The 16,206-nt window shown below is 51.8% G+C and overlaps 5 protein-coding genes across 5 annotated transcripts; 2 read left to right on the top strand and 3 right to left on the bottom strand.

Annotated features, from left to right (window-relative positions):
* The first annotated feature begins 1,744 nt into the window (after positions 1 to 1,744).
* Positions 1,745 to 3,714, top strand: BJX68DRAFT_237576 (MFS transporter). Its single transcript, XM_071040219.1, has one exon. It carries the CDS (start codon positions 1,763 to 1,765, stop codon positions 3,410 to 3,412), a length of 1,650 nt encoding a protein of 549 aa, XP_070898955.1. The 5' UTR covers positions 1,745 to 1,762; the 3' UTR covers positions 3,413 to 3,714.
* Positions 3,715 to 4,673: 959 nt separating this feature from the next.
* Positions 4,674 to 7,403, bottom strand: BJX68DRAFT_237572 (Zn(II)2Cys6 transcription factor). The gene is made up of 4 exons (XM_071040218.1): positions 6,514 to 7,403; positions 5,622 to 6,459; positions 5,410 to 5,530; positions 4,674 to 5,333 (listed from the first exon to the last, which is right to left on the bottom strand). Exons 1-4 carry the CDS (start codon positions 7,379 to 7,381, stop codon positions 5,298 to 5,300), a joined length of 1,863 nt encoding a protein of 620 aa, XP_070898954.1. The 5' UTR covers positions 7,382 to 7,403; the 3' UTR covers positions 4,674 to 5,297.
* A 153-nt stretch (positions 7,404 to 7,556) lies between these two features.
* BJX68DRAFT_237571 (uncharacterized protein) lies at positions 7,557 to 8,229 on the bottom strand. Its single transcript, XM_071040217.1, has 2 exons — positions 8,002 to 8,229; positions 7,557 to 7,937 (listed from the first exon to the last, which is right to left on the bottom strand). Exons 1-2 carry the CDS (start codon positions 8,012 to 8,014, stop codon positions 7,603 to 7,605), a joined length of 348 nt encoding a protein of 115 aa, XP_070898953.1. The 5' UTR covers positions 8,015 to 8,229; the 3' UTR covers positions 7,557 to 7,602.
* A 561-nt stretch (positions 8,230 to 8,790) lies between these two features.
* BJX68DRAFT_237570 (pyridoxal phosphate-dependent aminotransferase) lies at positions 8,791 to 10,481 on the top strand (the record flags this gene model as incomplete). The annotated part of the gene is made up of 7 exons (XM_071040216.1): positions 8,791 to 9,026; positions 9,079 to 9,120; positions 9,180 to 9,436; positions 9,501 to 9,646; positions 9,710 to 9,918; positions 9,968 to 10,050; positions 10,096 to 10,481. Exons 1-7 carry the CDS (start codon positions 8,895 to 8,897, stop codon positions 10,478 to 10,480), a joined length of 1,254 nt encoding a protein of 417 aa, XP_070898952.1. The 5' UTR covers positions 8,791 to 8,894.
* A 1,782-nt stretch (positions 10,482 to 12,263) lies between these two features.
* BJX68DRAFT_267041 (putative oxalate decarboxylase) lies at positions 12,264 to 14,099 on the bottom strand (the record flags this gene model as incomplete). Its single annotated transcript, XM_071045690.1, has 8 exons — positions 12,264 to 12,531; positions 12,560 to 13,068; positions 13,115 to 13,235; positions 13,282 to 13,349; positions 13,395 to 13,566; positions 13,614 to 13,654; positions 13,700 to 13,764; positions 13,817 to 14,099. The coding sequence occupies 8 exons, from the start codon at positions 14,097 to 14,099 to the stop codon at positions 12,264 to 12,266; spliced, it is 1,527 nt and encodes a 508-aa protein (XP_070898951.1).
* Positions 14,100 to 16,206: the final 2,107 nt, after the last annotated feature.

Here is a 16,206-nt window from a genome sequence, read left to right as displayed (position 1 = left end):
CTGAGGATAACTCTTCCGTCCGTAGTAATGTCTCTCGTTGTCTGAGCACGATGGAATCCCTAATGCGTGATATGCGAGCTGTGGGGAGATTTCCGCTAGAAGGGTAGGTAGGATCGAACAAGCGTAATATATCTCTGCGTTGAGCGATTATGCCAGCGAAGATATTGTATACGTAGTTTGAAGCCAGGTAGCCTCGCCTGTCGGTATTCAGCTTAGTTTTTCAACGACACGAAACACAAATTGTTCATAGTTGGAATAGTAGGGGCAGCTGGAGGTACCTTTACCAGGTCGCACCTTCCTGTGCTCCATGCACTAGCCTTGATCGTCTTAGGGAAAGAACGACCCCGGACTCGATTACAATGGCCAAATTGGCAGGTACTTAGATGGATAGCCTAAATATACTCCAATGGTATGTGTGAACTGGAATTGAACCTTCTTGACTCAAAACACGCATCCCATGTCCGGCGTAGCTGGGTGTACCATGGCACCTTTTTGGCGTACAGGAAAGCTGTGACAACATGAATCGCGACACCAAGGACTACGTGTGGTCAACCTGGTAGGTATCAAAAGAAGACAGGGGTAGCCTTCTTGATAGTACCCATTCCTTCTGGAAGCTTTGGGTGTGGATCCGACAAGCTTGGGCAGTGGCAAACTGTGAAGATGAGGCTCCAGAACTGTCGAGGTATAATGTCTATGATTCTTCGTGGAAGCCATTGCAATATGATTGGGCGTGGAGGCCCGGAGGGGGAGCATCATGACGAAGCTTCTACTAGAAGTGACAGTTCTTTCCTGAACAAGATCTGGAAGTCTTTTCCCTGGCAAAAGCCTCTTTCCTGCGCAGCTTTCGAGGTGCCGGTTTCCGACATACATGGACGCGATGACTGATTCCGCTGGGGCTTCAGATTGTTGAAAGCCATATTCAGCTTATAGTTGACAAAAGACAATTGGATTTGATCCCAGGTTTGTGAAGCTTCAGGTTACTTGTCATATAAAGCTCGTCGTGAGTCATCATGTAGGATGGATCTCGCAAGTTTTCAAGGCCTGAACACTAAGACATAAGGAAGGATTATCTCAACACACGATATTCAGAACTCTCTTCCAGAAAATATTTCGGTCTAGCCCTGGACAAGGAAGCCGATGATCTCATCTCACGTCCAAGCTGCAAGCCACCGGGAAATACCGCCCATTCAGTCGCCGTATTGGGCTAGTCGGCATCTAAGCATCAGATAAGCAACCTGCCAACCGCGTAACAAAGCAGCTTGTGAGCAGCCGAGCGACAGTGCGATAGGGGACGTACCGTGCGATAATGACTTGTTCGATTTCTTATGTACAACCGACATGGTAATGGATCTATACACGCTCTGTCTCAATGTGGTGTCCCCGCTATACCAATGCGGCGCGCGCCGAAGCTCGAGCTCAGGGGCAGCTCGACTAATCATATTTTTTTTTTCGGACCACGGAACCGAATCGGATGGCCGGAAAGTCGCCCAGGACGAAGATTAGAAAATCGTAAATGCAGAAATGGCATCTAAGAGGAGGGATTGGTTGATATTTTGATATCACCCTGGCGGAGATGGCTCGGTCTGGGTTGGGCTGAATCTGGGTCTCGGGGATCGCTCGGCAAGGCCAACGGGGCAGGGATCGACGTAAGCATTTCATCACGTACATCGTCAATTCCCTCATGCTGCTCAGTATAAATACGCCGAAATGGCCCTGTCCATATTCTCAGTATATCCATTAAACAATCAAATCGACGCCCACAATGTCTCAACAAAATCAACCAGGCAGTCCCCAAGACCCCCGGCGTCTCGTCCGCGGTGAAACCAGGCAATCCTTATCAGAAGCCGGTTTTACAGGGACACCAACCCGGGTCGACTTCAATTACCCAGATGTCGGCCGTCCTGAAAGCCCCATCTTCCCCGAGGAATATACCCTCGAGACCCAGACCGGCCTCGTCCCTGAACGAACATTAGAACAGATCCGCTCCCGACCCTCAGTCACCCCGCAAAGCTTGGAAGAGGCGAATGAGAAGGAGACTGAATTCGTCACGTTTACCAATGGCGACCCAGAGCATCCGCACAATTGGTCGCGACTGTACCGCTGGTATATCACCTTGGTCGCCTCGATGCTGGTCGTCTGTGTTGCGTTTGGATCGTCCATCGTCACTGGTGGTCTCGGTCTCATCGAGGAGAAATACAACGTCTCGCTAGAAGTCGCCATCCTCACCTGCTCAATCATGGTCTGCGGGTTTGCTGTTGGCCCGCTATTATGGTCTCCTCTTTCCGAGATCATCGGCCGGCGCCCCGTGTACATCATCTCGCTCGGTCTCTATGTCATATTCAACATCCCCTGCGCGCTTTCACCCAATATCGGCGGCCTTCTTGTCTGCCGATTCCTGTGCGGTGTTTTCTCCAGCTCGGGTCTTTCCCTTGCTGGTGGCACCATTGCTGATATCTGGCGCATCGAAGAGCGTGGCATGGCCATTGCTTATTTCGCGGCCGCGCCATACTGCGGCCCTGTCATTGGTCCCATCGTCTGCGGCTGGATCACCGTCGGCTCCGGCCGTCTCGACCTCTTCTTCTGGGTGAACCTCGCATTCGCCGGTGCAATCCTCGTCCTCATGGGCCTGATCCCCGAAACATACGCCCCAGTAATCCTCAAGCGCCGCGCCGCCAAACTCCGCAAAGAAACCGGGAACCCCAACATCATCACCGAGCAAGAAAAGACCAAGCTCACATTCAAAGACATCATCCGCACAAGCCTCATCCGCCCGATCACAATGATCATGACCGAGCCTGTCCTGGACCTCATGTGCATGTACATCGTCCTCATCTACGCAATGCTCTACGCCTTCTTCTTCGCGTACCCGGTCATCTTCGGCAAACTCTACGGCTACAACGACGGACAGATCGGCCTCATGTTCATCCCCATCCTCATCGGCGCCGCCTTCGCCCTCCTCACCACACCCCTAATCGAAAAGGGCTTCAAGAAGGTCTGCGCAATCCGCGACCCCACACCCGAAGACCGCCTCATCGGCGCCCTCCTCGGCGCCCCCTTCATCCCCATCGCCCTCTTCATCCTCGGCGCGACCTCGTACAGCCGCATCATCTGGGTCGGCCCAGCCTCGTCGGGCATCGCCTTCGGGTACGGGATGGTGCTGTGCTACTATGCCGTCAACAACTACATCATCGACAGTTACCAGAAGTACGCGGCGTCGGCGCTCGCCGCGAAAGTGTTTCTGCGGTCCGGCGGCGGCGCGGCGTTCCCGCTGTTTACGACGCAGATGTATGACCGGTTGGGGCTGCAGTGGGCGTCGTGGCTGCTGGCGTTTATTGGCGTGGGCATGGTGTTTATTCCGTATGGGTTTTATGTTTTTGGGGCGAAGCTCAGGGCCAAGCTTACGAGGCATTGATTTGATTGTGGTGATGGGGTAATCAATGCGTTAGAAGGATGGCTTTCGGAGGGATTAACGCGAGGGCTGTTGAAATAGACGGACAGTGGGAGTTTAAACCGTGAGAGGGCGTTTTGTTTTCAGTTTTAGGCATCGGGGATTGACATTTGATCAAAGCTGTTTTGCAAAGGATTCTACGATAGAGGGACGGGGAGCGGATGGAGTTTCTTTATTTCATTTCAAAATTGGCGTGGGCAGATTTTCTTTTGTTTGCTTTTCCTGTTACGATTTCTGCAGGCATATATAGAGAATAGCATCGAGCCTAATATCTAATTTACGATTAGTTTAGTCTTGTTCTTTTCATCTTACCATGTTGAGGATGATTCAGCCATACTACAACATATACAGTTCTACGTCAAAAGTTTCCGTCAACCCCACCACAACCAAAAAATATATAATCGATCGCTCTACTTGAAATTCGAACCACGCAACCAAACTGACCTTAAATGACATAAAATTTAAATGACAACTCCTTCCAAATCCAGCGAGTCGATAGAAGTTAAAATTATTACTTAGTATTTAGTATACCACCCTTGCGCAGCAATTACTGCCTCCACCTGCCGCGGCATCAATTCAATCAAGTCGTCAAAGTAATCTTGCGATATCTCTATCCACGCTTGCTTGATAAGACCTTTGAAATATCGCCTGATCTCCTCTTTAGTACCTCTATAGCTCTTGATATAAGGGTCGAGCTGATAGATAGTCTCTTTAAGCCTTATCCAGGCGTGCTCGATCGGGTTCAAATCAGGCGAATAAGGCAGCTAGTTAATTAACTTAATTGCCATCTCCTATAACTATTCTTTGACCACGATTGCTATATGCACTGGGGCATTATCTTACATGAAGATCATATCTGGCTGCTAAAAACTAGGTAGCTAATCCTATAGGATCTCGAGATATGACTACCTAGAGAAGCCTTACTGATTTAACTCTAGATCACGCCTTAGAAGCGAGATATCTGAATAACCTCCGCCCTAAATCACTGCCCAGACCATTATACTAATGCCTTTAGACTTCTAGTAAGGCTATATATAGTCCTTCTTCTATTTCTCGCCGTGGTGGTTAATTCTAAAGACCCATTTCTGGCGCTTTCCCTTACTGATTTCAACTGAACATTCATCGCTCTATATAATTACTCGCTATTGCTTAATGGTCCAATCACGGCGCGTGAGAGCCCATTCCAATTATATTCTAGCATGTACTTCAAGTAATTAAGGCCTCCTTTTTACCCTCTAATGACCATATCCAGATCGACGAAGCATTTGAAGTATCGTACTATTCGTAACAAGAATCGAGGTTTGAAGGCGGATTTTAGTATAAGTAATAAAGGGATTTCGCTTGATTATATATACGATTAATCGCTGGTCTCTAGCGCTCAATTTAAGTAGTCTGCCACTTCGCTGCAATGATTTACCATCATTTCGTTGAGGATCGTGATCGAGGGTGTATTAGATTGTTGATAAAGGTAATGCGAGCTCTTTGCTAATCTTAGATCTAGTACAACCAGTAGTAGCCATTCCACATATAAAAGCACGTGTATATGGGCTTAGCTCACTTCCACGCGCCCTATTAGGGTCTATTTGGGCCAATGGCTCGCGTGGCGTTGACATCGCGTAGTTGAATACTGGAAGTTTTGGTGTTGCGCGGCGCGCGACGCGAAATTGACGGAAACTTATGCACGTGACTTGTACCTTGCTGTCTCGAGTAGTATATAATAGAAGGGGACAGCATAAATCCGGGCAGGCAAGTCAAAAAAAAAACCGCTAGTGCTGTGTATGGAGGGGGTAACTGCCACTTATAGTAAGCTGAGCAGGGTACCGTACAGTATCTTGCACGTATGACACGACTACGCCGGCCCGTCCACTATATCCTGCCAAACGTCCTAAGGCATACAAGTCAGCACAGAGACACTGAAGTCGGACCGGTGTCAGCTCCTGTATGTCTTGGAATGCACTTACCCAATTGATCATGTCCATACTCAGCCATGGCAGAGTCTCGGCCCACTCTTCGGAAACAGTATTCGTCTCTACCGCGGTGGTCGTGGTCGGTACCGGAGCCTTTTCAGGCTGGAGCATATTCCTAAGCCGTCAAGGCCTGTTAGCCGGCTCCAAGAAAACTCCCCAACGAGGGAGAGAAGGGCGATGAAGAGGTAGGTAGGTAGGGAACCCACTGCAAATGTCTCAGTATCGGCAATGCCTTGACGCAAATCGGACTGCGCCCGCGAATAGCTTGAATCCTCACAATCGCCGCATCAAACGCATCCAGATAAACACTCGAATCAAACTCCCCGCTCTGCATAAGTAGACAACTCGCAAGCGCCACGGCCCCATGCAGCGCGCAGGAACTCATCATCCCATGCACGTACCACCTGTAATGGCGCAGCCGGGGCACTTCGAAGAAGAGCCGCTGGATCTCGAGGAGCGCCGCGCCCGAGATAATACATTTGAGCTGCGATTGGGTCCGTTGGTCGGCTCTTCCGCCGGGTCCCTGGCGCGTGCAGAAGGGGCGGTGGATTAGGAGGTAGAGCTGGTGCGCGTACTGCTGCAGAATGCACCAGTGCGCGTAGCTGGCCGTGTCGAGGACGCTGGGTTTGCCGTCGAGGAGGAACGTGGCATCCCATTGTGCCTGTTCGGCGGCGATCTCGGCGTCGAAGTGCGTCAGGGTGTGCGCGTCGAGCGGGGTCGATAGCCGCTGGCAGATTCGGCTGGACAGTTTGAACAGGCGGAGCTTGAACATTATCATGGACATTTGCGTGGGTTGGCTCGAGGGCTTGCGGATAAAGTCGTCGTGGATGTCCGAGTCGTTGACGTCGGCCGGGAAGAGCTCGGGTTCTTGTTTGTCCAGCAGGAACGAGACGTCGACGTCTCGGAATAGGATCGCCTGGTAGGTGTGTAGGAGGAGAATGCCCGCCCAGCACCGCCGGCGGCGCTCGAAGTCGATGTAGCCCATGGTCGGAGGTTTGGTTTTGAGGTTGCAGCGAAGGGCGATGGCGATGTTGTGGGCCGTTCCTGCACTTGTTAGTACTTGGGTTTGACCACAGTTCGGTATAGTGATGGCAGTACCTAGAAGTGCCCAGGTCTGCTCAACACCATCATTGTGACTGATTCCATACAGTAGAATCAGAAGTGCCTCTAGTGTATTCAGAGAATGCCGAATGAGAAAGTTATCCTCGGACAGGCATAGCATCGCCGACTTGCGATATTGAGACGCGATGCCCTGAAGACTGGTGTACTGTAACTGCTGCAGCCAGAGCCGCTCCGTCAGGGGAACATCATCTTCCTCCAGTGTATTGAGTACCATGGACAGCACAGTGAAAAGTAAAGCCACCCACGCAAGATCAGCACCCGATGGATTCTCGAGAAACGTGTTGTACTGTCTCTGGAATGTCGGCCCATGGAGAACATGGAATAATGGTGACAATCGCAGGAAGTACTGTGAAATGAGGTAGTCGCAAGACTCCCTTGGTGGAAGGGTCGCCAGGATGTTTTCTTTGGAGACCGACGGCCCGAAATGAAATGGGAAGCAGACCTTCCCATCCGGAACCTGACCTTGTTCTGAACTTGCAACGACCGGAGGATCGCACAGCGGATCGATCGGCCTCTCGAAAATCGCTTCCCACCGCGCATGCCCCTCGCTTGCGGGCCCCTCTGGTTCAGGTTCAGCTTGGGCATCGGGGATGGAGATCTGGCGTGGCAACAGGCGATGCTCGGGATTCAAGTCTCGTGATGGCTCCAGCTCGGGGTCAGCTCGCACCGGAGAACGTGAAGTATTAGGATAGCAACAGGATGGCACGAGACCACGCCGTCGACATGTTGCACACGGATGTTGCCGGTCGCATCGTAGCTTCGAGTCGCGGCACGGCGCGCAGCTGATGGGCTTTCGCACTCGGCGTGGTCTTGAAGATCGAGGGGTAGTAGGCGACAGGGACATTGTTGCGGCGCGCAGAGGGGGGGAAACTCGAGACGAGGTGAGGTCGGAGATGTCGGATACAATTTGAAGGAATCGGGGGTCCACCGGAAGGGGTCAACTCCGAGTCTTGCCACTGCCTGGTTTATCTGATCGTCATTTCCATTTCTGATACTTGCTACATCACATGTGGCCTTCCATGTCCCAGTCTGCTCTAATAATCGCACAATCTAACAGTCTTTGTTTCAGTCACCCTCCTCACCCAAACTTCCCACTCGCACAGGAGTCCGCCGATGATAAGCAGGTAGAAGAGGGATCTGTACCCGGACTCTGGGGCGAAGAACCATCGAGGCCCGATCCCGCCCCCGATTATACACGTGTCGAAGTCTGTCTGCGAGTATGGGCATGTGCATCTGTCTATTGCGTCCGAGGTACAGATCGATCCCCTTGATGTTGTCGAGCGCCCAGTTTACAATGGCGACTTGGCCGATTGTCCCGATCATCATGCCCGTGCATTGGACGTGGAAGTCTTCCAGTGGTGGGATCTGTTTAGCAAATGATCTCTGGACGCAATATTTTGGTGAATATCTAGGCGCTCGACGTACTAGAAAGAAAAATGGACCGCTAACAGTAAAGCTGAGCAGAACGCCATACCATCGCAGCTCGATGGCCCAGTAATTTGATTGAGAAAAATTGCAAGGGTTAGTCCAAGGATCAGATAAATGAGATATCACCATGCTGGGACGTCGCCAGTGTCCAAAGTGCGACATCAAAGTACCCCGGGCCACATGATCTTACGAGGTTCCACGAGGACTGATCGACTAAGACCAGCGAATGCGAATCCAATAAGGAACAGCGATAGAATCATGAGCAGTTGGTATCCCATCCAGAAGCGAGTCCAAAGAATTTCTTTTGCCCCGCCAGGGGGTCTGCCGTCATGCGAGAGAAGAAGGTGATGTTGACCATGATGTATATTAAACAGTGTTCCTACCAGTCAATAGTTAGCCAGTGTTATGCTGGAAGACGTGCGGCGCTAAACCCCATTTGGAAGTTAAAGGGAGTATCCACACTGAAGGTCATTGCTGCCCGTGGAATGTGGCCGGGAATATCTCCAAGGCTTGAGGAAACTGAATGAAGGGCTCAACCTGCCCATTGATGACCTTCCTGTGCTGTAATCCTGCTACATAGTTTCCTGCCTGTAAGGAAGTTGGTAAATACTATGTAGGGGCGAGAATGGCTCCTTATATACAAGCTTATCCAGCGACGAGAAGACCAAGGCGACCACACATGATCTGAAGTCGTTGCAGACTATACCACGGAGTGGGGCATTCTTGTTTGCGATGATTGGATCCACACTGCAGCATCTCCGATCGGGGACCACGAAGGGCGTCGAAGATGTCGGAGATGTCGAAATTTCACGTGGGGCCAGCCAAGATGATTCATATACCTCATCTAGAATACCCTGGAACCGAGCCAACACTGTAACTGTGTATACGCGTCTATCTACTACTCTCCAGGATTTTCTTTCCCTCGCGCTATGCAGAACAAGATCTCGTCTCGAGGCCTCACTCTAGAGGCAAGAAAGCCCGTGTTTTTCGATGTCCTCAACAATCTCTGGGATCCAGAGTCAAATCCGGATGGAATTGTCAACATTGGACTAGCTGAGAATGTAGGACAACCTCGCCATGATATAATTGATCATGTTACTAACAAGCGACCAGGGATTGATGCAAGCCGAGATGAAATCATTTATTAACGCCCAGGTAAGCATTTTATGTCCAGGTTTAACCCATGTGGCACATCATTAAGCAGCATACCTTAGCCGGGCGCTGAGAATCACGCCTTGACATACGGCGATGGCTTCACCGGCTCCAAGAAGCTGAAAGCTGCAATGTGCCATTTCCTGAACCGCCACTTTCAGCCATGCGTACCGCTAAACCCGTCACACATGTGCATAACGTCAGGGGCAAGCAATGCCCTTGAAAACTGTGCGTGGGCGCTGTGTGATCCGGGCGACTATGTGCTCGTGGGAAGACCTTACTGGACGACGTTCCAGTCGATTTTTGGGAATCGCGCGGGGTATGTTTCCTACCAGGCGGATCCGGTTTCTGCGCTGTTGTTACAGCACCAACTGACGAGTTAGTGTCAACATCCTCGAAGTCGCCATGGGCGCAGTAGACCCGATGAGCATGGATGCGGTTGCGCGGTTTGAAGAGGCTGCGGAGCAGGCGAGGCGAGAGGATAAAAGGGTCAAGGCTATCCTGCTCTGTTCTCCAAATAATCCTCTAGGTATGTTGGTCTCTGCCTCCGATACTGACTCCGGTGTGGTACCGCTAGCTCATCTGATACCAGGCCGCTGCTACCCGGAAGATGTCTTGAAGGGCTACATGAGGCTCTGCCAGAAGCTGGGCATACATCTGATATCCGATGAGCTCTATGGATTGTCCGTGTGGGAAAACCCAGACTCGAATGATCCAACCCCATTTACATCGGTCTTGTCGATTGATAGCCAGAAACTGGTCGACCCGCAACTGGTCCACGCCGTGTGGGGGATGAGCAAGGCAAGTGGCCCATGACCGTACCCCGGGATGATTACTGACGTAAAACCAGGACTTTGGTGCAACCGGCCTACGAATCGGTGTTCTTATTAGTCAATCGAACCCCCAATTCCTGGGCGCCTGTGAAAGCACCTCGTAAGTCAATACGCCTTGGTATCGAGCCACGCTAACAACTCGAAGACTATTCAGCTTCCCGTCAAGCCTCGCAGACAAGGCCGTGGCTGCCCTCCTAGCTGACGACGCATTCACAGATAGCTTCATCTCAACGAATCGAGCACGACTATCTGAGAGCTATCAGTTTGTGACGGAGTTCTGTAAAGCCAACGGGATCCCGTATACGCACTCGAACGCGGCGCTTTTCGTGTGGATTCACCTCGGGGCTATAGTCAAAGACCCCAATCTTACAGACGAAATACTGCTGTCTCGCTTGCGGTTGGAAGGGGTGTACATGACTTCTGGCGCTACATACGCAAGTGAGGAACCGGGCTGGTTTCGAGTGGTCATTGCACATCCTCGGCACGTTCTGGAAGAAGGCCTGAGTCGGATGATGCGTGCTCTTGGATAGGTTTAATGAATCGATCCACATTCTTTACGTAAAGATATAGAAATACATTGCCCCGTGTTTTCTGCACCGCTCATCAAATCCAGTTGCGCTGGCTTCAATGATTGAGTTATATTTGTGTCATGTTGACCAACGTGATCAGAGTCTCTCCCGTCCAATAGATGACGTGTGTTGACCTTTGAGGATTTGCATGTACCCGGCAAATGACGCTCAGAAGATCCTGAAATCTCTGGGTCTCTGGAGCTGTGATTCTAGAAGCTCAGGCAGGCATCCCCGTTGTCTCCGATGGCGACGCGACGATCGGAGATACCCTCGACGTCCTGTACAAGTACTTTGGATCTCCGATACATTTCCGAGAGTCGTATGTTGAAGGCATATATTCAAATATAAGAACAGTTCTGTGTGAAGAAATGCATGAGGAGCGCCCTCAACACTAATAAGCCAGCGAGACCCAGGATGACGGCGATACACCAACTGAATTACGAAGCGCCTTCTAGCTCAGGCGACACTCAACATGCCCGAGACACTCCAGTCAAGAACAACAGGAGCCGAAAACTCCACAATATACAATTAATAGCGACAGCGAGGAGAACTACCCAGAAGGAGGCACTCAAGGCTGGCTTTGCGTCCTAGGCAGCTTCATGGGTCTAGTGGGAAGTCTCGGGCTTGTCATCTCAACTGGCACATTCCAAGCGTACATCGAATCCCATCAGCTGAGAACAACATGGGTCTGGTCAGACAGGGTGGATCTTGGGTCTGTTCACCTTCCTGACCTTCTGCGGGATCCAGATCGGGGCTATATTTGGTGATAGGGGACCTCGACTCTTGGTGTTTCTGGGTTCGACATTGGTCATGCTTATGATGGTTGGTGTTGGGTTCTGCCACGAATACTGGCAGTAATCTTGACTATCAGCGTTGCGGGTGGTATTGGGACCTCGCTTCTATTCACGCCCTCGATTGCGGCCGTCGGCCATTTCTTCCAGAAGAAACGCGGTCTGACGACGGGATCGCAGCTAGCGGTGGCTCTATAGAGGCGTCCTCATTCTACTTATGCTAGAGAGCCTGTTTGACAAGGATGGCTTCGGATAGACAATTTGCTTCGTCGCACTAGTATACCTCGTCACCCTTGCTATTGCTAGTACTCCTATCTCCTCACGACTCCCCCCAAAATCATTCTCAAAGCAAACATCCTTCTGGGTTTTGGAATCCTGCGTGAGCCCAAGTTCCTCCTAATAACCCTCTCTGTCTTCTTTACTAAATGGGGCCTCTTCATCCCAATTATATACACCTCATCCTACGCCCTCTCCCATGGCCTCTCAACCCAACTATCCTACCAACTCCTCGCCATCCTGAATGCAGGTGCCTTCTTCGGAAGACTTCTTGCTGGTTTCATTGCCGATTTTATTGGTCGATTCAACACGCTAATCATCACCGTGGCATTCTGTCTTATTTGCAACGCGTGCCTCTGGATGCCAGCCGGTGACAGCGTCGCCCTGGTAATCGTATACTGCGCGCGCTTTGGCTTCGCGAGTGGGAGTAATATCAGCCTTACATCTGGTGTGTATCGGGCAGCTCTCAGTTCCCTTCCAAGTAGGGGGTTGGAATAACGGAATGATTTATCGATCAAGCAACATGCATATCATTCTAGGCCAATTAACCAGCTACATCAACTACCGGTATAATGTATAATGCGAAATCGGAAATTATTTACTTCCATATGGTTCATTTCATCACCGTATCCTTTGAAAGGTCACCTTTCAATCCCTCTGACTTTCCCTATCTGGTCCTACCTCCGCGGCGTGGCAGTCGAGGTAGAGACAATCGTCGGAGTTGCCGCGAGGGTGGTATCCGTCGCAACAGAAGCGCTGGACGAGCTCGAGGACCCTGTATCCGCGCCCGTGCCGGAATCCGTTGACCCGGCGACAACATACTGCTTGTCCGACTTGAGGTGGTCGAGAGCGCTCTGCGGCAGACGCAAGGTATCACCGACAATCTGCTTCGACGTGGAGCCGAGCCATTGGCCGAGGGAGATGTCTATTGTCATTAGCGATTTCCTTGGTACTTCAAAGGGGGGCGGGGCACGTGCCAGAGAAATGATCCGCCTGCAGCACCTCGAGGAACACGAGATCCTCGTTGCCGGTATTCTCAATGTAGTGGCTGTGCGACTTGGGAAAGTACGCGACGTCGCCCGGGTGGTAGTCGAATGTCGTTGCGGTGCTGGGTGCCTCGAGGAGGGTCGCTCGGCCCTGGCCTCTAATGAAGAAACTCCACTCGTCGCTAGATGGGTGCCAATGGACCTCGCGCATCGCGCCAGGGTGCACGGTGACAATAGCCGCAGCGAAGTTGTTTGCGATTGGGAAGGTGAGTGGGTCGACGATCTTCACAGATCCACCAGCGACCTCGTGTGCAGGCTGTTCAGAGAAGTGGTATGAGTATGTCACCTCGCGGGGAATGGGTCCAGCTGCTGTTGAGACGTTTTGCTGCTCGATGTCGGTGGGTGCGGGGGTTCCGGGGAAGATGAAGAGTTCGCCGTCGGGGATGTTGTCGAAGGCGGAGATGGGGAGGTCGAAGTTTTTGCTAAGGACGGATTTCTATACGGTTTAGCTTCATCCAACCAAGAATGAAAGAGTGGCTTACGGGGTTGTGTGCAAAGATCTCGGACGCCAGGAACGTGTTGTCCTCGGAGAACGAGCCGTCGTCAAACACAAGCAGGAACTCGACCCCCACATCGAGAGCTTGGATCGAGTGAGGAACGCCCCTAGTTTGTCAGCGTACGACTCGCGTAAAGGATTGAAGAAGCTTACGGAGGGAAGAACCACACATCACCCTCGGTTACATCGTCGATGAAGGTCTGTCCATCCTCGTTGATGGCCTACATCGTTAGCGTGTGTATCCAGGTAAGAGCCACATGACATACCTGAATGCGCGCAGAGCCGTTCAAGACCAGACTCCATTCGCCTGCCAAGTGCCAGTGCAGTTCACGATAGGCGTTGGCCTCGAGTCTCATGTCAACACCTGCCATCTTGGTAGCATCAGGCATGACGACAATATTTTCTTGACGCGACCATCCAGCGCCATCTAGCCCCAATCTATCTCAGTCAGCGTGTGCATTGTTTAATATCCACGATAGACTCACTTGGCTTTGCTGAGCGACATGGGCCAGTTGGCGTTGATTGTCTATCCTCATCAGAGATGCACGATGGGGAGAGTCAATAGTCCTACCTGTCCATGATCTGTTCCGGGCGGTGCTAGCTTGTCGCTGTTCTGCCGATCGAGCTCGACGTTTCCTGGAGAAAGCATGAGCCAGACTGAGGATAACTCAGTCAACGCGGGACTTACGTGGACCAGGGTCAGTCCCTCCCAGAGTACCACGAATCGGCTGCGGATTCTCGGTGTTGCTAAAGTCGAGGTAGGACCCAATATCCGCATCCTCGGTCTGTCCGGGCACCAGTGTATACTCGATGTCTTCGGTCGTCTGTCCCGTCAATGTGTTTCCCGGCGAGTATCCAAGGAGATCTTCGGATCCGCGTAGCGGTGGGTTTCCATCCCGCTTCGGTAGCGCGGGTGCTGCGTGGATCAAAGGGAGAAGGGGGAGGAGGGTGAGAGGGACGATTGACTTCATGGTGGATGGACGGTGTGGGTGGGTTGGTCCAGACCGAGGAGCAGCTGGTGATCGGTCTTATATATCCGCAGAGGATGAGGGGTAAGCAGTGCCCCTCTCTCAGACGTCCGTAGCTGCGAGGAGGCAGCTGAGCCGGTGAGGAGAAATAGGCCCCCAAGGCGACTGGAATGCAATGCCGTGATTGAATTGGTATTGATGCGGGGGTGTCCTCCGGAGATAGGGGGTAGTGCTGCCTAGACAACCGGTCAGGGATGGTATCCCAGCCTGTTGGGGGGGGGTCATCATGCCAAAGACAGAATGCAACAGAGGCCGCTAACGTAGGGCATCCAGCCCAGTGCATATAGACATCGTGGGCTGGGCCGTGTGGCAACATGCCACAATCAATACAGGGCATAATAGAGACTTCCCAAGCTTTAGCCAAGGAAGTCAAGATTCAACTTGGCAGAGCATATTCGGACCAACGTCCGGCTCGCTCGGCAATGCCCTTGTCTTGATTTCTGACCCCTCACGCGGGGGCCGTCGCACTGCATAAAATCCCTGTCAGCGCGGGCTTACTGGTTGCGCAGGATGTGACGAAATGAGGGCACCTCGCATGGCGCGATCTTATAGGAGGGATTAACTCTCCGTCTGCGTCATCCCCCTCACGGGGCTTACAAGGTTGCTGGATAACTCTAGCATTGGCTCATCGATGGAGCGGGACAAGGAACCGCAGTGCGGCCCCGGATGAAGGTTTGGTACCCGAACGGGAAGGAGCCGTCGAGGTCTCAACTCCGCAGTAAATGGGCAGGAGCGACTTAGTGGGTGCTCAACCTGGGGCTCGGGTGCTGACTCGCAAGCTGTTGTCTGCTGCAAAGCGCAGAGACGCTGCAGTGCGGGGAACAATCATTCTTCAGCACGTATCGAGCAAGCTGCATCCGCGTTGATCCGAGTCCTGCAGAAGACGGAAGAAATGCCGCAAACGTTACACTGCAGATATTAAGCCAGCTCTCATTGGATTTCTACAACCAGGTTTGCCCGGTTTATGAACGAGCTCACCAATAACGACTCGAAATCCTGCAAGGTATACTCTGGTTCCTGACAAGTTGAACCGCAGTCCCACTCTAGGCAACTCCATTTCCCGCGATCTGCAGCGCTTCTCCAACGACCTCGCCTGTGATTCGCTCCGTGGAATGATGAGAGTCGTAAATGTCTCATAGGGCTGAGGCTCACTATAACAAAGGGCGCGGGACTCGCGGGAGTCAGCCCTGCTATGCTGCTTGTTGAAATAAAGCTTATGCTACTCCGCACGGTTGTGAGTCTAGGCTTGACCTCTGCGACTCCAGTCCTCGACTGTCGGGCCTTTGCCCGGGGTTTCCGGCCGTGCTATCGGAGTTTCCGAGGTTTTTGCGAGTTATCTCCGTTATGACCATTCTAGGTAGTTGAAATGCGAACTGTAGATTGAATCTGGAAGGTATGGTTTTATACGAAGCACTGTTGGAGGAAGGAACGAGGACCGGACGACTATCAGAACCTCTTCTCGCTGCGGAAACCTCTTTGACCTCAAGAAGCATCTCTTACTACGATTTATCGATTACGTGGCTAACGCATCAATGTCAGTACTTCTGTCAGTCCGTGGAAGTCTTCAAAAGCACTGAGCTTACACATCTACACGAAGAGCAAGGTGCGATCCATAGACGTACTTGCCTGCTAAGAAGGAAACCAGACGCATAGGGAAGAAACGACCCGTTCCAGCTTCATGTCTCGGATTGTTCCAGATGGAATAAACACCGTTTAGTGGTCTGAGTGTCGGAGCGATTCTCTTTGGCCGTGATGGCCTGGAACTTTGACAACAGGTGGAGATCTTACACACAATCGTGTCATCGGAGCTGCCAAGCCGAACTACTATATATTGCTGAAATCGCCCACCATATCACGATCCAAGCTCACACGCATGACCTTCATTTTGATCCGTGCTTTCGCTAGTCTGATCCATCGCTCCTCAAAATTGTGGTAAACAACCTCGGTTAATCGGCTTACGACGCTCGTGTGCAGTACTTTTGGAAGACATGGCAACAGGACATGCTGCCCTGATTCATCCGCCTCGCTGTGATTCCAAAAGTCAACAAAT

The sequence above is a fragment of the Aspergillus pseudodeflectus genome, assembly GCF_044049435.1.
Source record: "Aspergillus pseudodeflectus strain CBS 756.74 chromosome Unknown BJX68scaffold_22, whole genome shotgun sequence".
NCBI lineage: Eukaryota > Fungi > Ascomycota > Eurotiomycetes > Eurotiales > Aspergillaceae > Aspergillus > Aspergillus pseudodeflectus.
This window is presented reverse-complemented; position numbering and strand designations above follow the sequence as displayed.